General features: G+C 40.0%; 1 protein-coding gene across 1 annotated transcript; it reads right to left on the minus strand.

Moving 5' to 3' along the window:
• Positions 1-46: 46 nt before the first annotated feature.
• On the minus strand, positions 47-22,839 carry NDUFAF7 (NADH:ubiquinone oxidoreductase complex assembly factor 7). Its single transcript, XM_069107173.1, has 10 exons — positions 22,708-22,839; positions 17,958-18,121; positions 15,536-15,616; positions 14,203-14,313; positions 11,489-11,702; positions 10,305-10,363; positions 9,365-9,475; positions 4,052-4,195; positions 1,088-1,261; positions 47-350 (listed from the first exon to the last, which is right to left on the minus strand). Exons 1-10 carry the CDS (start codon positions 22,760-22,762, stop codon positions 147-149), a joined length of 1,317 nt encoding a protein of 438 aa, XP_068963274.1. The 5' UTR covers positions 22,763-22,839; the 3' UTR covers positions 47-146.
• Between the last annotated feature and the right edge of the window lie 64 nt (positions 22,840-22,903).

Here is a 22,903-nt window from a genome sequence, read left to right on the forward strand (position 1 = left end):
TGAGATAATTTATCTGTAGTACAAATGTGAAAATAAATTTCTTTAGTTTTTCTTTTTTTGTGTGAGTAACTCAAAATAGGGAAGGAGGTATTTGGGAGGTGGGGGTGGGGAGGAGGTGAAAACACAGAAGAGTCCAGGCTGAGGTTTCACTTCCAAACGAGGTCTCCAAAGCCGGCTACAGGTGAGGATAATGATTTTGATGGGCATGTGTTTCCACCTGAAAGTCTGTGATGAGGTATTAAGGCAAAAAAATTAAACCGTTCTCCCATCTTCTTGGGATTCATCAGCATGTCATAACCATTAATTAGCTGTTGCCGTGTAGCAGTATCATTTGAATTATCCAAAAGAACCTGAAAACAAGAGATTTTTCTTAGCAATAAATACTTTTTGATGTTCCCCTAAAACTGGTTTGCCAATTGTCTGGTACTAACTACATTATTTTCAAATCAAAGAGAGGAAGGCATGCACTTATGTGCCATGTTTTGGTGTTCAGAGGTCTATCTTTTGTCTCTATTCTCTTTTCTAGGAACACAAAATAAAAGACCCGAGGAAATGAATGGGTAGTGAATGTTAATAGGCCCTGTCTTTTGGATATTCTCTAAGTGTTAAATGTTCTCATTTTAAATAGCACTGCCAAAATGCTGGTACTGGGTTTCATACAATATTATGTATTCCATTAAATTTCATGTTATAGATAAACATACATATGCCTAATTGTACTCCAAATTCACCAGCCTATAGCTTATCTCAAGGAATTTTATAAAATGCTATATTCACATGCAATTACTGTTACAGATTTTTTACTATAACATTAAGACATCTTCAAACTGTTAATGCTATAAATTGTGTAGACAACTGACTGTTAGGAGCAGCAGATGACCTTGGAGATCATCTACTTTAGTCCCTCATTTTACAGATGAAAAAACTGAGAACAAGAAAGATGATCTGACTTGCCCAAGGCCAGACTACTGGTTTATAGCAGAACTGGAGCTAAAAGCCAAGATTCTTTTTACATTTAAGAGATTTTTTTAAGGTAATAAGATTTACAGAACACGCAGTGGAAATGAAAGAGACAATAAACTATTACCTTCAACCGAACATCAATGCCCATATTTTTTAAAAAATTCTGTTGCTGTATGGGGCCCAAGGAGGCCACTCTCCCTTGAGTCATTCTACGCAAGTAGCTGAAGTCCACGTCAGCAGTTAGGTCTGCTGTTCCTGGGGCAATTAAGACATCATGAAGCTTGTGACCACAAAAACCCTTAAATATAATTAAGGAAATTATTAGTTTTTACTCTTTGTGGCTACCAAACTCTTAAGAACAAAAATGCTGTGATTTTTAAGTACACTGTAGACAATGTGCCTATACCACAGCTAAAATTAGGAGGAAAATACAGTACTTGGAATAATTAAGAATATAGCAACTGAGAGATCTGACAACTCAAAATAATCATTAGTCATACTAGGCTTTTGGAATTGAAGAATGTGGAAAATTCATGAAAGTTCAGAGGTGAGATGGAAGGCTGATTTAGGGATTAAGATCCAGGGGTAAAGGTTAACTAAAAATAAGGTTAATTATAAAATGAATCTTCCACAGTAATTCTCCAGTGCCTCTTAGGGTACAGAAGTGATCCTGGGTTCTCCAAGACTGCCAGTAGAGGCCAAGCTCTGGCAGGTCCTGCCAGGCTGGAAGAAGAGGCCCAATGATGTATGCCAGGTCTGTCATTTGGTAGTCATCATTCAGAAAAACTCATTACTAGACTGATGCAGGGTGAAGATTTAAGTCACAGAAACTCTCAGACTAACTATTTGCATTCAAACCACTTATATTGGCATGGTACCAGGAGCTGGAATGATAGACAAAAATGAACCACTATAGGGGCAGCTAGGTGGCGCAGTGAATACAGCACAGCCCCGGAGTCAGGAGGACCTGAGTTCAAATCCTACTCAGACACTTGACACACTTACTACCCATGTAACTTTGGGCAAGTCACTTAACCCCAATTGCCCTCCAAAAAGCAAAAACAAAACAAAAATGAACCATTACAATCCATTGGTGATGCTGGAAGTCAAACTGCAAGGGGTTGAAATGTGAGTGGTAGTAGTAGGCACTGGTGAGGCCTGTGCTCAGTCTTTTATCTAAAATGACATTTCTAGACCATTGTAAAGTGTCTCCCTTCACTTATGGTCTGGTCAGTGCCCTTCACCACTCATCTGTGGTGTCGGAGTAAATATTCTTCAGCCACTCTACTTGCTTCATCTACAAAATGGCATCTGTGGAGGACACCCAACCAAGAGGAGATGGACTCAAGATGGTACAGTTTTGGACATTACCAACATGGGAATTTGTTTTACTAATAACTGTGTGATTGATTACAAGGATTTTATTTTATTTCTTTTCCATTGGGGGAAGGAGGCAGTAACCTCCACCCCACCCAAAAATAAATGAAAAATAAGTACAAAAGAAAACACAAGGAAGGCTAGAGATAATGACAAAGAAGACATCTTTGAAAGTTACATGTTAAATTCATTATATAGTTTAAAAGAAAAGCAAGCCATATAACAGGTTTGCAGTTTCATGTAAAACGTCTTCTAAGTATATATGGAAATGCTCATTTTATTTCATGTTTAAGTTCAGAATTTAAAAAATAAAGTTTCAAGAAAAGTAGGGCCAAGGATGTAAGCTGGGCAGTAACGGTAAGGATGGTATTGGGAAAGTTGAAAGAAGAGGTTCAGAACAGCCATTGGGGAGGGAAATCATCAAAATATTTCTGAACAGCTTTGAGGGCCTATTGAAATGAGATAACACAACTTTGTAAGGAACTCAACTGGCAAGGTGGTGTAACTTATAATGCAGGGGTTCTTAACCCCTTTTGCAATCTGGTGAAGCCTATGGACCCCTTCTCAGAATTGTTTTTAAAATGCATTTAAAAACAGGATTACAAAGAAGACAATTATATTAAAATAGAGTGACCAAAACCTTTTTTTTCAGGTTTTGAATTTCAGGTTAAGAAATCCTTCTCAGGGGCGGCCAGGTGGCTCAGCGAGTAAGAGCACCCCAGAGTCGGGATGACCTGGGGATCAAATCTGGGCTCAGATACTTAGCACCACACCCAGAAATAATTGGCCGTGTAACCTTGAGCAAGTTACTTAACCCCGATTGCTTAAAAAAAAAAAAAAAAAGAAATCCTTCTCTAATGGCATTCAGCAGCTTAGGGGTAAAAGCAGAAAAGCAGACTATTGGGATGATACAGGAGTAGAGCACTAGGCCACGCAAGTAGGGAGTTGGAGGAAGAGCCCAGTGGAGAGCTGAACTCCTTAACCGTCCGGTGAAAACTCGAAAAGATGGAGGCCAGGCAGTAACCACTGCAGGTATTGTAGGTACTGGATACAGAGATGTAAGTGACACTGACCTTGCCCTTCAGAAGCTTGGATCATCCTAGGGGATAGAGTACACATTGGGGAACTCATCAGGGAAAGGGAACTTGGGCATCAAAAGTCACAGCTTGTGAGTAAAGCCATTTGGCATTTTAAACTGTCACATCCTCCCAAGTAACAAGGCTAAGGATGATTTAATTGTTTCCTGATCAAAAGCTGAAAAGTTAAGAGAAAGTAACAGGACAGATAGTAAATGCCCATGCTGACTAGGTCCTGCTTGTCTTTGTGAACAGCTAGATCAATCAACCAACCAATTAGTAAAGATGTATTCAGTATCTACTATGTGCTCTGCCCTATGTTAGGTGCTGGAGATACAAAAACAAAAATGAAAGTCATTGCCTTCAGAGAGCTTAAACTCTATCTGGGAAACAACATATACATATACAAGCACCTACAAAATAAATATAGCCAGGCTGATGGAATGGGACAACAGGGTTTGGGGTAGGACAGAAGGACACTACCTCTGTTGACAGCTTTCAATTTGTATGAGTGAGAAAGACCCACATGAACAAAACTACATAACTCTGAAGTACTTAAGATATAAGATAAATGTGCTTTTATGATAAATAGGAACCCTAGTTATTAGTAGACAGTATCAATATGTCAGACGTACTCTGAAAGTGTCCATCTTTGTCCCATCATGGCCATAATCCGTGATCAGAGCAGCACCCCCATTTTCTTCAATACGTTCAGAAAGTATCTGCATGATAACACCAGCATCAGGACACACTTCCACGTGATCCCTTGTTTCCTTGGGCTAGCACAGAAAAGAATGCAAAAACAACTGGTCAAAAAGGGTCATACACAAAACTATCAGTATGGATATTTTATCTGCAGTTTAAAAAAATGACTTAGTGTTCCTTTTAAGTAATTCCATATTTGTGTATATATTTGTTATCTGGTATTTATATATTGGTAAAGAACTTATCTACATTATTGTAACTAAAAGAATATTACTTTACTCAAATAAAGATGATTTAAAACATACTTGGGACTATTTTAATTGTTACTGACATAAATCTTCAATGGAAGATATATGGAACCTATACCTTAAAATTATTATTTTTTAAGTTAACATCAGTGTGTGAGGTCCCTAATTCCTCAAGATAAGTTAATTCATAATTAAATTATAAGTATATTCCAAGTATATTTTGAATTTCCCATAGCACATAGCACAGGGGTGGGTATATAGTAACTGCTGATTCAAATTATGAATTTATTATACTTAACTTTAATTAATATATCCTAGATGCTGAGACTGATTAGTGTTGTAAAGAAAATGGTTCATATATTATAGATTTACTAGCATGCCTAAAAATGTATTTGTCTTATTCTTGCTTTAAACATCTACTGGCAACAGTCCTGATGGTCTGGGCTGGCTTCATACAATGTCCATCTCTTCCAAAGCCAAGGATGTTTAGGTCAGTGCACAGTCTCACATTTTCATTAAGTCCAGTGCTAGATATGCCTTGGAAACAGCAGGTACGTGAGGATTTGATTCCTGCCAATTATTTTGCATATCACAGAGATTAATGCTGTTAAATGGAGTGTCCAAACAGCTCTTTCTGTCCACTTCTCCCCTCCTCACAAGGGATACCTGAACAGTGATAATCCCTGCTACAACCCACCTAGTGAGTGGGCATGTGGTCTTTGCCTGAAGACCTAGTAATGGGGCAGCTATTACAAGGCATCTGATTCCACTTTTATATAATTAAACATTAGGACATATGAATTTACATAAAACTTTATCCACCTTTTTGCAAGTTCAATCTGTGGTTCTTAGTGGTGCCTTCTGAGAATTAAAAAGAATGAGTAACCCCCTTCTACAACAGAGCCCTTCAAAAGGCATAGTGGAGAGAACTTTGGCCTTGAAGGAAGAAAGACACAGGTTCAAATTCTGTTGTGGACATTTATGCTAGTTGTATGATCAATCAAACAAGTATTTATTAAATCATTACTATGGGTTAGGCCAGGGGTGGGGAACCTGCAGCCTTGAGGCCACACATGGCCCTCTAGGTCCTCAAGTGTGGCCCTTTGACTGAATCCAAACTTTACAAGTTTCCCTACCCCTGGGCTATGCACTGTGCTGGGCACTTATGCATACACAAATGAAACAATCTGAGAAACAAGAAGACAAGCAGTATACATATAAATCATAAATTCATCATAAATATAATATATACAAGGAAATCTGGGAGGGAGGGCATGATGGGGAGGCTAGGAAGTCAGGAAAGGCTTCATAAAGAAGGTGTCTGATCTTAAAGGAAGGGGGGAATGTGAGGAGGGAGGGCATTTCTGGCATGTGCAAAAGTGCCAAGGCATAGAGCTGGGAGATGGGAATGGAATGTCTTGTGTGAGGAAAAGAGAGAAGGCTAGTTTGTCTGGATCATAAGGTGTAGGAGGAATAATGTCCAATGAGTGGAACTAGAGGGTGAGGTCAGGATATATAGATCTTTACAGCAAAACAATTTACATTTTATCCTACAGGAAACCACTGGAATTGAATGCACAGGAGAGTCACATAGTCACTTCTGTCCCTGGGGGAAATGACACTGGCAGCTGTGTTAGGATGGACTGGAGATGTGAGACTTGAGGCAGGGAGGCCAATCAGGAGGCTGCTTCACTAACCTAGGGCCTGGGTGAGTGGACAGAAGAGGGGAGACTCAGGAGATGGTGCAGGAAGAAGAGATAACTGCACCCACCTCACTGGTTTGTTGGAAGGAAGCAATGAGGTATCACACATCCAGCACTGTGTAAACATTGAAGCCCGCTGAAGTAACTGGCCATTACACTGACTGTCATTCATTCTTTCCCCTTCTGGGAAGTCTTTGTGAGGTCATATCCTGAGTGCCTCCACTCACTCAACAAGGGTACATAACCACAAAATCCTCCATCACTATTTTACTCTATTTGGGGAATGTCCAAGGCCCCAAGCTGGGAAGAAACATACTCATGGATGCACAGAATGTTCATATGGAATGGACCATAGAGATCATCCAATAAATTGATTTTAACTAGAGAAATTAACTAGGGAAATGAAGTGACTAATTAGAATGATAAATTAATTTCTGCCTGCTAATCTTACCCATCAGTTGATTAGACAGACAAATTTTAGGGATTGTGGGTTAAGTAGAATGGGAAACTACTCATTATTTTTATAATTGCTTTTAGTAATAAACTTAACACAACCATATTTTATTAATATGAATAAGAATACAAGGCTTTACATTAAAAATACTGTATTATTTTTAGGAAGTAATCTCTGTCCTCTTAAGTTCTTAATTTTGGCTCCTTGTATAGAAATTCTTTCTTTGAGATAAAAAGGAAAATAAAAAGGTAGTTTACCAAAAAAAGCAGATACGCTTGGACAACTGGATCCTTTAACCATTAATGAATGACCTCAGGTCCTAGTATAAATTCTTTTGATTGGGCCAGAAGATCAAGTAAACAGAAAAGAGTAATTACACTGGTAAACTGGATGACTTTTTGGAATATAATCTTAGTGCTGACTTAAATTAAGAGGAAGGGAAAACTATCTTTCTGGCAATAAGCATGCCTTAAAGGAGAGCATCTTGGCCACATTCCATCTTAAGAGAGAAAGAGAACTTCTAATAGTCTACAGTGAATTTAAGGAGCCAAAGGGATAAAGATGATACCTTCCAGGTGGTAGCTCCTGGTTGTTTTCAAGAACCTTCACTTTAAGAATAGAACTTGAACTGTGAGACGCCCAGTTGAGGGAATAGGATCATCATAGATGTGGATCTGAAAGGGGCCTTGGAGGCCATCTAGTACAATCTCTCATTTTACAAATGAGGAAACAGAGGCTCAGAAAGGTGACATACATTGCCCAAGGTAATACAGGTAGTAAACAGAAGAGCCAGGATTCAAACCTGGGGTTCCTCACTCCAAATGCAGTACCCTTTTCACTGGACCACACAGTAAAGAGCCCACAGGTTTTAGACTGGTTATTGCTGTAAAAGCATCAGTAAAAACAACTATAATAAGTATTTTATTTAAATAATGCACCAAAACAGTAGCAGAGGTTTTGGTCATCTCATTAGAGAACTTGTGTCTGTCCCCTTTAAAATGCCAGTCTGACCAGGGCGTGATTGCCATCTAGTGGCCAAACTGAGTAACAGGGCTTGGAAAGAGGAGGTGATCTTGAATGTTCATTTTGATGAAAATCAAGGCAATTTTCTCACGAAAATTAGAAACTGGGCAAACGCACTATGCAATTTTAATACCCTTAGAAAATCCTACACATATATGTACATACATACATACATACATACACACAGATATATCTTTATCTGTCTACACGAAAACAGAATATGTGCTCAGTAACTGGACCATGGCTGAACAAATCATAGCACATTGCTGTACCACAAAGAATGACAAATATGAAGAATTCATAAGGATCTGGGAAGACACGTATGAAGAACGCAGAATGAAAAAATCACAGGCAAAAGAACAACATACACAATGAACACAACAATAAAGGGGAAACAAAACTAGTCAAATACAGTCATTATCTATGTTTATACCATGCAGAGAAAAGAGCCTTGGAATCAGAAAACCTGGGCTTAAATCCCAGTTTTGCCACCTACTACTTATGCAACCTGAACAAGGTCACTCTCTGGGTCTCAGTTTCCTCATCTGCAAAATGAGGAGACTGGATTAAATGACTTTTCAGATCTCTTCCACTCCTAAACCTACAATTCTATAAGCATTTCTATTAATAAGAATTTAATTTTGAGGACAGCAAAGGAAGAGGGTGAATATACTTTTAAAGAGAATTATCTGTTGTGTTAAAAATGTATCAATAATTTAAAAAATAAAAATAGTGTAATTTTAAAAAGAATACCATCCATACTCCTTTTACCTACCCTACGAGGATGTTGAAACAAAAAGCTGCCATCTCTATTATGACGATTTCCCTTTCCCTCTTCTGAACTTCCCTATTCTTGTCAAAGGCACCATCCTCCTTCTGGTAGTCAAAGTTCACAGTCTTGGAGTTGTCCTTGTTCCCTCACTCTCTATCACTCCACACGTCCAATCAGTTGCCACTTCTCACCATTTCTATCTCTCTGCCACATCTCCACATCCGTCCCCCTTATTTCTACTCACGTAGCCACCACCTTCGTTCATATCTTCATTACCTCCTGCCTGGTCATTGGCAACAGCCTCCTAAGTGGTCTCCCTGCTCCAGTCTTCCCCTACCCACCATCTATCCTCCACATGACTGCCAAAGGGATGCGCCAAAACTGAAGGTCTGATTGTGCCACCCCAAATTCCAGTGACCTCTAGGATCTAATACAAACTCTTCTGATTGGCATTGAAAGCCCTTCACAACCTGGCTAAAAACTACCTTGACAGACTTACTTCACATTTCTTCCCTCTGTATCTATCTTGTCACACTCCACATTCCGCCTCCAGCCTTTGTATAAGGTGTCCTCATGTGGAATGCACTGCCTCCTCCCCTCCACCCCTCAGCTCAAGGGCTCCCTCCTCCATGAGGCTCTTCTTCATCCCATCATCCCTAGCTGCTAGTGACACCCTCCCCAAATTACCCTGATTTCAATAGATGCTGTACATGTTTATTGTGTGTATATCCCTATATGTGTATTTGTTGTCTACCCCTATAGAATTAAGTTCCTTGAGAGCAGGAACTACTTCATTTATGCCTTTGTTTCCACAGTCTAGCACATGCTAGGCACATTGTAGGTGCTTAAAACTGCTTGCAGATTGACTAATCAATTCTGTTTTTGTTAGATAAATATAAGTAACCATGAGATAATGGAAGTTTACAAATTTCAAAGTTAAAAACAAACTTTTCTGAAAGAAACTTAACTCTACAGCAAAGTTAATATGACTTTGAAGACTCTTTAATTTAAATGAAGGAAAAAAAAAAACACCTTTCCCTTACCTGAATAAAAGTCTCTGCTGGGGTGGATGAAGGAGCCAAAACAAATCTTAGTTTATCAGAATCTTGTGGATCTATATCAATGAACACTTCACGCCATCCTTGTGGGGTTTTCTAGAACATTAAATAAACACTGGAGTTTGGGTTTTGTTCTCTAAGTAGCTTCTAACCTACAAATACTTTCTGTATGTATCCTGCTGGTGAACTGTTAAGACTGTTGCCATAGCAGCTGTTACAGGTGAGAGATAGAGAGGCAGCCACAGAGAAGAGACATGGTTATCCACATCATGTAAGTGCTGCGTAGCAAGTTCCACCTGACAAAGTAACGATAATTGCTCTTAACGTTAAAAGTACTCGTGCTCATATAATGCTATCAAATCTAAGTTATCCCCATCAAAGAAGGAGGATAAAATCAAAAAAAGATCCTAAATCTCTGGAAATTATTATTATTATTTTTTTAAAGCAATTGGGGTTAAGTAACTTGCTCAAGGTTACACGGCCAGGTGTTTCTGGGTGGGTGCTAAGTGTCTGAGCCCGGGATTCGATCCCCAGGTCATCCCGACACTGGAGCCGGTGTTCTTACTCGCTGTGCTACCTGGTCGCCCTGGAAATTATTTTTAATGTTTTAAAAGAAAGTGCAGAAACTATCTTCCTGTATGCTACCCACCTATACATAATTGAATCCTCATAGGAATATCTGACATTATCTTCCACTAAAATTTTTCTAGAACCTTAATGTTTTGTTATTGTTCATTTTTTATTATTTATTCCAATGACTTCAAAATTCTGTCACACAAACAGGATTAAGTATAACTTCTGAGGAATGAGACTATTCAAGTAGTGAATAGCTAATGTGATAATATAAGGTTATACTTTGATGCCGTGTTAGATTCCCCCCCTTGTTAAACAAATGTAGATACAAAGTCTTTCTTTTCATCAGTACCTGAAACTTATGCACTGGAAGAGCATCAAAAAATTCATGTGCTAAATAAAAGCTGTAACCTGTTTAAAAAGAGAAAAGAAAAAGTCCCAATTGTTTCAATATACTTTTAAAAAGGCCCTCAACTAATGCTTGTAGGAAACTGCTGCCCCACTCCTACTGCTGTCTCCATTAGTATACTGCCCTGACTGACAGCATCCCTGTCTCCAAGAAAATCAAAGTACATCAGCAGTTTAAAAATGATGTGTGCAACAGAAGACAGGAAGGGACAGGGATTATAATCTTCATTTGTCAAATAATAGGGCCAATGAGAGGACAACTGATAATAGAAATTCATGTCACATATAAGCTAAGATAAGAACCAAGGCCTCTCAATTACTGGTTTTCTAGTGGTGGGTGACTTTCTTGACAAGTTCAGTCTTCTATTCACTACCAAAAATTACTGCTGAGACTCTGAACTTAAGAGTCTAAAAAAATTCTGTTCTAGATAATACAGATGTTTTCAAAAGAAGAAAAAATAAAATTTACATATTAGGACTCTGCTTTCTTTAGTTATTATTGCCTTTGGCTATATCACCACCACTAACCATCAATCAATTAAATCAATCAATCAATCAATATTTATTAAACACCTCCTACACTCCAGGCACTGTATTGTGTTAAGCACTGAGCATACAAACAGAGGCAAAAGATAGTCCCTGCCCTCAAGGAGCTTACAATAAAATGAGGGTCCTCACACTCTATTCTAACTACATTATAGTAGGCAAGGGTATGACTGGTAAGACAAAAACTATTGGGAACTGTAACTTTTAAAAACTTTTTTTTTTAAAGCAATTGAGATTAAGCTCAAGGTTACACAGCCAGTTATTTTTGTGTGGCTGCCAAGTATCTGAGGCTGGAACCGATCCCGGGTCTCCCGACACCAGGGCTCTTACTTGCTCTTACTTGCTGCACCACCTGGCTGCCCCAAAAACTTTTTTACAAATTAAATTTGTAAAGCAGCATGGTCTTAACTGTAACAACTCAATTTTCTTTTTAAGATGCCCTTTCCTAGAAAAAAATACTCACCAGGTAAGGCCTTGGTGGCAGAAAACCATAGAATTGTAAGATTAAAGGTCGCTGTCATTTTTGGTTATTGTGAAGTGCTCTGATCAAACTGCTCATACCAGTCAATCTGAACGCATTACCTTGTGGCACATCTTGCAGATTCTGGTACCAGGAAATGGGAATTCCAGACTTAGTGATTCCTTTCATGTATACTGGTGATTCAGCATCATGCTCTAGGGCAACTGTCTCATCAGTCAATGTCAGGGCTTGGATTTCACTTAATTTTTGGCTTACTTCCACCAAATGTACAGAAATGTCACAGTTTTTCAGCACAGATCCAAGCTGACTAAAGACCTAAATATATAGTAAGAAATATATTAGCAAAATTCAGTGTACTTTGCCAGTCAATGTTTTTTCAAGTTCTACTTATCTCAATAAGTTGTTTAAGTCAGAGTATTTATGTTTAGTTTTAGAGAAAGCATGCTACAAAAACACCTTCTAGGACACTACTAGAAACATTATTTATTAGAAATATTATCTATAACTTCCAAAAAGGATGTGAGTCATATCTTGCTTTGCAAGAGAAAAATTCTTTCATTTATGGTTTTTGCTTTAAATCCCTTATCACAGATAAAACAACTATAATACTGGAAAATCTAACATCATAGTTTATATTCAGTGAGACTTTTTTTTAACTGAATAGTAAGGACTAATAGAAAGAAACAAGTAAACTCATGGATTCCAAAATAACATGAACATTAAAAAGTTTGCAAGATTTTTTTTTAAATCATAAAATAGCATACAAGCTGAATTAAAAATCAATGTTTTCTGAACACTATGAGCAAATGATCATGCCGCTTGAGAGGTGAGGCACTGCTTGTTGCCACTTCTCTGGTAGCCTGCAGTGCCCAGCCTTCCCTCCTGGAAGATGAAGGAATGAGTCAGACACTATTCTTCTTAGCCCTTCTCTACTCTATCCTTGTCTGCATCCTGAGGCCCCAGTTGCCTTCTCCCATCTTTGGTCATTAATGTTAACTCCCCTAGCAGAGAAAAGGGGTGAGTCCCAGGACCCCAGTCCTCAACATCTGGGACCTCAGATACCTTTATCAACCAAGTGTTCCAAGAGCACCCAGGCCCAGGAGCCTGAGACTAGAGAAGAAGACGCCAACTCACCTGAGTCCCTAGGCCTACAGACCCAAAGGTCTTCAAAAAGGACTCACAAAAGTTTCCCATTTTCCTCAATCTTCTTTCTCCATCCTCTCTCTGTTCCAATAGGTAGAAAGAAGGGCCTGGGGCCAAACATTCCTTTTTTCCTGTTGTGATAGTAGCTCTAAGGAATATACTAAGTGGTGGGATTTAAGAGAAGTTCCTCTCTATTGGATACCTTGTTTCAGTGAATGAGGACTGCATTTTGGAGCAGAAGTTGAGGATTTAAATCCCACCTATGCTATGTTTGTGATCCTCAGCAAATCTAAACCCTTTTGGGCCTTCATTTCTTCATATGTAAGATGACAAGGTTCAAATTCAAATCTCTGATCCGATGATCTCCACAGATGCTTGAAAGTTTCTGCCATCTGAAATTCACTTGGGTTAGTAAAGTAGCCCTGAGAGTCAAAAAAGGAGTGGCAGAAAGCTGCAAAATTTTCACTTCTGCAGTCTTTTAAAAAATCTGTGATATTATTGGGTGGGCACTTCCTCCATCAACCCAAGCAGGCTGAGTTACTTTGGCCAGCATAGTTATCTACCAGTGACCAACTCTATGGTGATGAGAACCTTCAAAGTGACCTTGAATGGTCTGTGGATCACAGACAAAAGTCTGTTCCAGGGCCTGTATTTGAACTCTTTCCCCTTTCTTAGGACTGGCCATAGCTAGCACTTCAGAAACCCAGGGTCACTTCCACATCACAGTGTGGTATCAGAGGAGGATTTTTTTTTTCCTTTTGGAGGGCAATTGGGGTTAAGTAACTTCCCCAAGGTTACATGGCTAGTTTTTTTTTTTGTATGTGTATGTGTATGTGTGTGTGTGTGTGTGTGTGTGTGTGTGTGAGTGTTAAGTGTCTGAAGCTGGAACCAAACTCAGGTCCTACTGACTCCGGGGCCGGCACTTTACTCACTGTGCCACCTAGCCTCCCTCAGAGGAGGATTTTTAAGGAAAATATTCACAACTTAGTGCAAATATGTTTGATTAGATCACTTTCTTAAGATGTGACTGAAGTGAACTAATGGAATAGGTGTTTCAGACTAGGAAAGAGCACAAAAACTAAGTACAGGATCCTTTGAAATGGGACTCAGAGGGGTGCTACAAAGGGAGTTTTGGACAAAACAGACACTGGGCTAATGAGGAAGAAAGGTAAGGAAAAGGAGATTCCTATCCCAATTTTGCCAAGGATTAGCTGTGCCTCCTCCCATCTTCCCAGAGGCCAAGAAAGGTCTGTCTTTTAACTTGTCAGGTCTCTAATTCCACTCCACCCTTTACATTACCTAGAGTTTGGCAGGGAAAGTGGGATGGATGGTGATGCTTACAAAACTTAGATGACACCTTGAAAGGGCAGGCAGAAGACTAGTTTTGCAGAGAAATGAAAGTACAAATAAAAATATATCATACTATGCACATCTCTGCATGCATGCAGCTTAGTGGGAAATGAGTCAGCACATAAATATTTTTATACATTTTTGTACACACACAAATAAAGTATAACATTGATAAATGTATAACTCATTTCGGTCTCTTGTAATAAAAATGAGACCATGTATAGAGGGATGGAAAAATTATGGAAATTACATTTTCAAATTCAAACTGAGAGTTAGCAAGATTAAACTACATAAGACTTTAAGACATCCTAAGGTTACCTACCCTCAAAATATCACCAGTAAGAGTGCCCCTACCTGGGCCCAGTTCCACTAATTGTAAAGTTGAGCTTTTTCCAGTGGCCATCCATTCACTAATGCACCATATCCCCAGTAACTGTGGGGAGAAAAAAAAAATACATTTAAATAAACATAAGACTCTATACAATATGCTTTACACTTAAATAATAGTTGACAAATACACTTTGATACAAAAGGTCATAAAACCACTATTTCTTCTCCAGTAAACAATTTTTAAAGAAATTTATGAAATGTGTGTGTGATGATATATAATACAAACACATACAACCTAACACTTGTTTTGAAAATCTGAAATTCTTCCAAATGCGAATGATACTTTAGTGAACAATTTGAACATAACACAAATTTTCCATTTGCTTATGCTCAGTTTCTTCCAAGACAAAGAGCAAGAATGCAGAAAAGTGTACCACTTCATAATTTACAAGTTGTAAACCTTACAATGCTCACTTCCACAAACTTCAGGTCTTTTTCAAGGTTATAGAGCATATTTATTATAGATCTTCTGGTCCAGTAGGATCTGTAGGCAGAAAAGGACTGGTCCACAGCAACACACCTTCCTCTATGGCCTCTAGCAAAGAGCTGGGGCTTGCCCAACTTTCTGCTGACTTTGCCAGCTTGGGCTCTGTGTGAACCAGGCGGGCCAAACAACCTCTCAATATTGGGGACAGGCCAAGGTTGCTGACACTGCCACTATGTATTATAGTACTCAAGTATTTCTCAACTATTTAACATGTTAAAACTGTGTTACCATTTTTGTTAGGATCCTGCCTCTTTTTAAGGAGTCACTGATGAAATTTTTGAGTGTTGTGTCCCTTCCCCATTTCCCCCAGACTGGTTTTTATTGCTCAATTTTGCACAGCACAGTGTTTTAATGTTACATTACAGCAGAACCGACTGTAAGTATACATATAATTAAACAACAATTTCTTTATAACAATATTTACTTCAGACTGGAATGTGATACAAGAGAGATTCATCTTTGCTATCAAAAGAAGTTTATTTATTGAAGAAGCAAAGAAGACTCTGTTATAATTCAAACTTTACTATAAAATCGTTCCATGACATAGACCAGAAGATAGTACATATAAAGCAGCTATAATGTGTATGTTTATACTCACAAGTAGAAACATATATTCATATAAGCATACATTCACATTACTAGGTATAGCATAGCCTTAAAATTTATACCACTTTTTATCAAGCCTTGGGGAGTCAGTTTCATTTTTTTTTTACATTCACATTTCATATGACAAACTTTGATACTGGATTCACTTTTCTAGTTAGTATAAAATGTTTACCTCTCCAAAGATCTGACTTATTTCAGGTGAAGTAATAAAGTCTCCTCTTTCTCCTATCATATCTTGGTGCACATAGTAGCCCTGAAGAAGAAGAAAAAAATGTTAGAAAAATGTAAAGTTTATACTGAGAGAATGCTTTTCGTTAATTTGGAAAAGTATTCTCAACTATTTTGCTAAAATATATACATATACATATACATATGTGTGCATGTGTGCAGAGAGAAAAAAAGAGAAGGAAACAATCACAAAGAAATCCCTGCACTAAATAATTGATTTTTTAAAAGAACATAAAAGTCTTTCTGTTTAAAAATCATAGCAACCCTTTCTAGAAGTGATGGGAAACCATCCTTAGTAAAACAGCTTACTTTACTTTGCCATTAGGCACAGTCTTCCCTTTTCTCCATGTTTTATTCATTATATGAGAGACTACCTTTTTCTGAATAGTCAGAAAACTTGTTTCTTTTATTCCTTGCTCTGCTGATGGCCTAAAGTCAAGAACTTATTGTATCTTTCTGGGCTTTAGTTCCCTAGTCTAAAAAAATAAAGTTGTCTTTCTCTGTTTCATATAAAAGTGAAAAATATAAATACACTGAACATCTTTATCAATTAACTATAAAACTTTCTCTGCCCAGTTTCTCCCCACTCTACCCATCTTCTACCACCACAGCCAGATTCAACTTCCTAAAACATTGTTTTTATTTTATTGCCCTGTTTAAACCTTAAATAACTCTCATTTTCTATTCCTAACTCCTTAATTTTGTATCCAAAGCTCTCCCCTTTCAAGTCCCAATCTACCTTCTGATTTTTTTTTCTCTTTGAATATTCTTCAATTCGGGGTCTCCATTGTGTGCAGGTTAATCTGCTCAGTGTCTCCTAAAATACTCGGTCATCCCAGCCTCCTATACCTTTGTTCTAATTGTTTTGCCCTGCTCTGAATGACCTACTTTCTCCTCACTAATATCTAATAGTTCTTATGCATAGGCCTGATCATAACACTCTGCTGCTCAAAAATCTTCAGTGGCTTCTATTCAGAGACTGTCACTTCTTGAATAAAGTTCAAAATACTCCCTAACTTCTGAAACTCTCCAAAATGTAGAGCCACCCTACTTAGCCAGGCTTGTCTCATCTTACTCCCTTCAACATACCCCACATTCCATAAAACCACACTACCTTATTACCTCAACAAACCATATACTCTCTCATCTCTGCCTTTTGTCTACACCGTTCCCTATGCCTAGAATCTCCCCAACTCCCTCTCTACCTATTAAATTCCTATCCACCTTTTAATATCCAATGAAAATGCCTCCTTTGCAAAAAGAATTCCCTAATCCACCTTAGTCAAAAATATTCTTCTCTTTTGGATCTCAAAGAATCTTCTACTTTGCAAGTTGCTAATGTGCTTATTATGTCATAGTTTTTATTACAGTGTGAAATATTCTCTACTACACTGTAACCTACATGAGCACAAGGACCATCTAATCTAAAGTTTGTATCCTCCCCAGTTTCTAGCACAATGCTCCATATACAATAGATGTTTCAATGGATAAGTAGTTGAATGAATAAGTGAAAATAATCCTTATCTACCTTTCAAAGAAAGGTCTGACTCAGATCTCATTGCCTCTGTGAAGGGCTCCTCATCAAGGACACAGTGATGTCAACCTTCTCTAAACTCTCCATCTGATCTGTCTATACTACTCACCTGGTACTTACATGCTGCCTTGTTATGTTATTTATTTGTTATTTTGTGTATTTTATCTCCACAATGGGACCATAGGAACTTTAAGGCAAGTGTCCTATCTTCCACTGCATTTCTTTTAGCAGTGAGCACAGCACTTTGTACCTGGCAAGAACTCAGAAACAGAATGACACCCCAGTGAAAACGTATTTTAAACTATTCTTAATTCCAGTTGTTGAATTAATACAACACTATTAACAAATGATCAACTCTTCTTTTAGACTCTTCCCATCCTTTACCCAAGGATACGACTCTGCCCTGTTCAATAAGAACTTTACTATACCACTGGGCAAAGAAGGAAAAAGCTGGTAATAAGGAATGTATCCACACTGTGATTTGAGGGGCAGTGAAAGCCCCTCTCTGTTCCAAAAATATTCCCCTCATTTGTCTACTGAAACAACATTCTCTTATCCTCAGAGCTAAAATGCCCACCATTAAATTCATATTCCTGAGCTACTCTAAAGGTTGAAGCTAATGTCTCCAGAAGGCTTTATTATATGACAAAATAGGAAACAAGGAAGCTCTTATCCATCTCACCTGTTTCAACTAATCTATGAGATTAATTAGCTGACATCTTGAAAGACAGAGAATATAGCTGAAATTTAGGACAGTGGTACAGAAGAGCAGAAGGGCTACGCCTGCTGTAAGGCCAGACTAAGTACAGAAGGACAATGAGAAGTGGGTTACCTTGGCTGGGTTAGTCAAGACTTCCTTCATGTATTCAGCCACTGTGATGGGGCCAGTCGCCTTTATTTTGTAAGTGAGATGACGCAGCATTGGGGTAACAGGATTGCTTTCTGCTGACTCCTTTCCTGAGCTGAAGTGCTTTACTTTCCAAAGGAAAGGAATAACTGTAAATGTTTTTAAGACAAAAAAACAAACAGTTAATACCATTCCTACATACTGAGCCTTTTCATGATTTTAATTGCTTTGTGAACAGATAACCAAAAGACAAACAAACCAAATGCATGTCATCCAGGCTGCATTAATACAAGCATGACGTCTAGAATCCTCCTTTAAAGCCCTACTCAGATGCTTATCCCGGCGTGGAGGTGACCCTGAATTCCTTAAGGTTGTCAGTTCTGGAAGGCCCAACAGTGCAAAAGCCTTCGATTAGTTGATATTTATAAAGCATTTTGTGTACATTATATCACTTGGGCTTTACAGCATCCTTATTAGGAAGGCTTTAAGAATGAACTATTGTCAGCTTTGATACACTTAGAGAGGTTCATCATCACTAAGGGCTGGTCATCAGATAGTGACCTTTGGGGGACTCTTGGCTCATGCCATCTACTACGTCATGGAGGCATGGCAATCTACGTCAGTGGAGGGAAGCAGATGCAGTGATGACTTCTAAAGCACTTAAGAAAGGACCACTGTACTGTGACCATTAGATTTAAGGGCTGCGTTTAGGGGATACTGGAATGTGGGGTTGTCCAGAGGAACCACAATAGGGAGAAGACGAGACCAAGTCATAGGAGCAACTGCTGAAGGAACAGCATGTTTAGCCTGGAGAACAGAAGATTTGAGGAAGGTTAGGGAGAAGTGGGCTATGATCTTTCTTCATGTCACTGAGGTGTTGTAATGTGAAAGTCTCATTCAGTGTGACTGCAGAGGGTAGAAGTAGGAGCCACATGTGTAAGCTACAAATAACCTGACTAGTTACAGTTTAGTCTCTCCCATATAATTACCTGGGGCAGCTGGGTGGCACAGCGGATAGAATGTCAGGCCTAGAGTCAGAAGAGTCATCTTTCTGAGCTCAAATCTGGCCTCAGACCCTGGACAAGTCACTTAATTTAACCCTGTTTATTTCAGTTTCCTCATCTATTAAATGAGCCGAAGAAGAAAATGGCTAAGCCACTCCAGTATCTTTGCAAAGAAAATCCCAAACAGGGTCAAGAAGTCAGATACCACAGTACCGCATGGTGCCTTCAGCGCCAGGGCACATGGCCACAAGGCTACCAGATGAGATGGCATTCTTCTCCATCCCCCCAGATGTGGGGAAGGAGGGGTATGATCACGTAGTTAGGGTGTTTCCCTGCAGAGCCTCTCCTGCCTCCTGAGAGGCTTCTGGCAAGGGCCCCAGGCATGGGGTTTCCCAAAGTGCCCCTGTCTCCCAGAGGTTTCTGGAAGGGGGGGGGGGAAGCTGCTGCTTGGCCCCACCTTTCCACTCTTCCTCCCCACTTCCTCCCAGCCTCATGGCACTTTCTTCTACAAGTTTTCAAGGTACTGCCAGAGGTGGATACGCTCTTGGGCCCTCCTGGGCAGGGCCTGTCCTGTCCTGGTACTCTGTCCTTGGGCCTTCTTGGGCCTTGGGGGTGGGCCCCATTCCCTCCCTCCCCCCACTGTGGGTAGATTCCTTGAGGCCCCAGCCCCTACCTGCTCTGAGGTCTGCCTGGTGTGTGGGTCCCACAGGCTGGCAGGCTAAAAAGCTGTGGCCAGTTCATTTGACTAGTTCTGACCCAGTAGCTGCCAAGTCATCAGAGGGAATCTTTGTGGTGGCCTGGATCATCTTCTGCAGGCAACTAACTATAACTTACAACAATGGCCCAAGACCATTGAAGCATGAATAGAACCTACACACTAGAAATGTGTTTCAACTTTCTCATCCTAAAAGTCCCTTCTCGAATACTCCATCACACAAGAAGGCACGACTTGAGCAATGGAGAATGGAACCATTTTTATGTCAACTCCATGACCCCTGTCACTTTAGGAAGTGCCACATTTTGAGAGTCCTCTATATGGAAAACTTTTAAGGGAGCCAGCTTTGACTCAACTAACCCAATGGCAATCTGTCAGTGTCCGGGCCAATCCTTGTATGAAAATCCTTAGCTATTCCTCCATTAAGACTACAGGAATACTGATCATTGATAGTATTACTAAAATTGGGAGAAGCTAGAAAACTTATTCTGGTGGATAACTGGTACTCTATGGGTTTCCTCCTCCACTTCTGTGCTTTTTTTTTCCTTTTCTTCCTTGAAGGTCTGGCAGCAACCATGGAAGTATCTCCATGATGTAGTTATGTCATGATGTTGGGGAAAAAAGCCAACCTGGACTGTGTCTCTGGCAGCCTGTCAGGCATCCCTAGACCTTGCAACTTTTGTGGCTCAAGACTGCTGAGCTTCAGAGGAACCTGTAGAGATGTGGACATCAGCCTCTCTACCCCAGAAGCCTCCTTCTCTGGTTTTCTCCCCACAGAACCAGTCTGAACAGTGGATGTGGGAGAAGCTTCTGGGCCTTGATCTGCTTCCTATACCTCCACTCTCTGGTACAGAACTTTGCCTCAAACTCTGAGGTCGCTTGGCAACCACTAGTTTTAGTGGCCAGCTCTTAAAAAAAGATCAATTTGCCATCTTCAGCCTTTAACCCAATCATAAAAGCAAGCAACAGGGGGAAGACCAGGCCTTCATGTTACTACTAGACTTAGAAGAAACTTCAGAGGAAAAACCCCTGCTCCTTCTCCCCATAATAAAACTCTGGTTTAATAAGGATTGTAAAAAAAAAAAGGCAGACATGATTGTCAAATGACTTAATGATAAGAAAATAATTACCAAAAAATTGAAACTGTCTAAGAATGGAATGATCTGCTTCAGACATCATCAAATTAAGGATGATGTATAGGAGACTCATGTTTATCTACAGCAGGAGTGAGGCCCTCTAGGTCCTGAAATGCAGCCCTTTGACTGAATCCAAACTTCACAGAACAATAATAAATTCTTAATAAAAGAATTTGTTCTGTAAAACTTGGACTCAGTCAAAAGGCTGCATCCAAGGACCTAAAGGGCTACACATGGCTGTAAGGCTGCATGTTCCCCAACCCTGACAGGACTGGGAAGATGTGGAGTTAGAGGACTGGTTTTTGAATCATGATCTGAGGAAGACATTTTCCCTTTCTAGGTCTCTAAAGTGAGGAGATTGGTCTAGGTGTACTGTAATGTCCTTCTCAGCTGTAAATCTTTGACTTCTGAGGTCCCTTCCAGCTCTGTTATTCAATGATAACGTCTTTAGTGTAATTGTTTTCCATTGCATTCACATTTCACAATCTGTTCTGCCATTACTGAACCGATGAAGACCCACTTTTGTTTCCACTTCTTCTATAAATGAAAAATGCTGCTATAAATATATTTGTACTTATCAGTTCTTTCCCTCTGCCTATGACCTCTCTGGGGGATATCCCCAGTAGAAGCACTGCTGCAGTGAGACCTTTGGTGACTTCTGCATATAGTTCTAAACAGCTTCCCAGACTGGTTGGACCAATTCATCATTGCACAAAAAGTATATAAATGTGCCTACTCAGGACTGAAAAATGACTGAACAACATACTCTATAATATTAAGCTACACTAAGGTTTGCAAAGTACCTTACAAATATATAATACTACCTGATAAACTATACTATACTATTGCTATGGTCCGTAAAGTGTCTCACAAATACACACTACCAATAATAAACTATACTATATGCTATGCCACACTCTGCTATGGTTTGCAAAGTGACTTACAAATATACAGTACTACAATAATAAACTATACCATATATAGTATAAGAGTACTATATTGATAAACGAGATAAGGTATCATGTACTTTTACATTTTATATATTACATATTATGAGCACTCTTGGATGGAATAATTGTAAAACATTCAGTACATAGTAAGACCTAGATAAACGTTGGCTATAATCATTATTCAGTAAGAGTCAACTCCGTGCCAGAAACAGTGCTTTGCTCTGGGGATGTGAATAAGAAAAAGAGTCCCTGCCCGCAAGGAGCTTAGAGTCTAATGGGGGAGGCAAAAAGGAAGCTAAAAGGGGCTATGATGAAGACTGAAACCAAGCAGCCGGCTGGTGGCAGATGAAAAGAAGGCCGGCATTTGAATCCTGCTTTGAAGGAAGGCCGGGAAAAGGAAACATTATCTCATTATCTCCCTCACGACAACCCAGGGAGGTCGTTGCTATCGCCATCCCCATTTTACAGATGGGGAAACTGAGGCAGCCAGCAGCCGAGTGGCTTTTTCCGGGTTGCAGGAGGATCTTCCAAACCCACGGTAATCACCCCTCCTGGACGGTCAGGAGCGGCACATTCCAAGTGTTCATCCCCGGATCCCGTTCCGGTGCCTGACCAGCCCAAGCGCGGAGGAGCGCAGATGGGCCCAGGGGGGCCACGCGCTGCCTAGGCTCCTCCAGCGGGCGTGTTCTCCCCAGTTTCTCCTCCTCCCCTTCCTCAGGGTCCCGGGCCCTGCCCAGGTCTCCTCACAAGGACGCTTTGAAAGGTAAAGAGAACGCGTAAGTTACAAAGGAAACCAGTCGTACAGTATTTTTCACCATCCATGTTCCTGGGCTGGGGGTCTCTGGGGCTGACCAGGTCTCCTTCCAGGAGCTGCCCCCTCCCCCCCCCGTTACCGGGGCAACCGTAGCTAGGGGCGGGGCCGAATCTTACCCGCGCGCTGGGCCGGAGGCAGCAGCCTCACGCGGGCCCTCAAGAGGACGCTCATGCCGAACGCAAGGTTGCAGCACGCGCCCAGAACCCGAGGCCGTTCCAGGAGCTGGAGCTGGACCTGAAGCCGCAGACGTAGCCCGGCAAAGCTCTTTCCCTTCCGCTCCCTAGACCTTTGGCCCCGCCCCCTCAGTCTCGC

This window comes from Petaurus breviceps, unplaced genomic scaffold, assembly GCF_028583685.1.
Source record: "Petaurus breviceps papuanus isolate PSGF00001 unplaced genomic scaffold, PetGlider_PUasm1.0 87817, whole genome shotgun sequence".
Taxonomy (NCBI): Eukaryota; Metazoa; Chordata; class Mammalia; order Diprotodontia; family Petauridae; genus Petaurus; species Petaurus breviceps.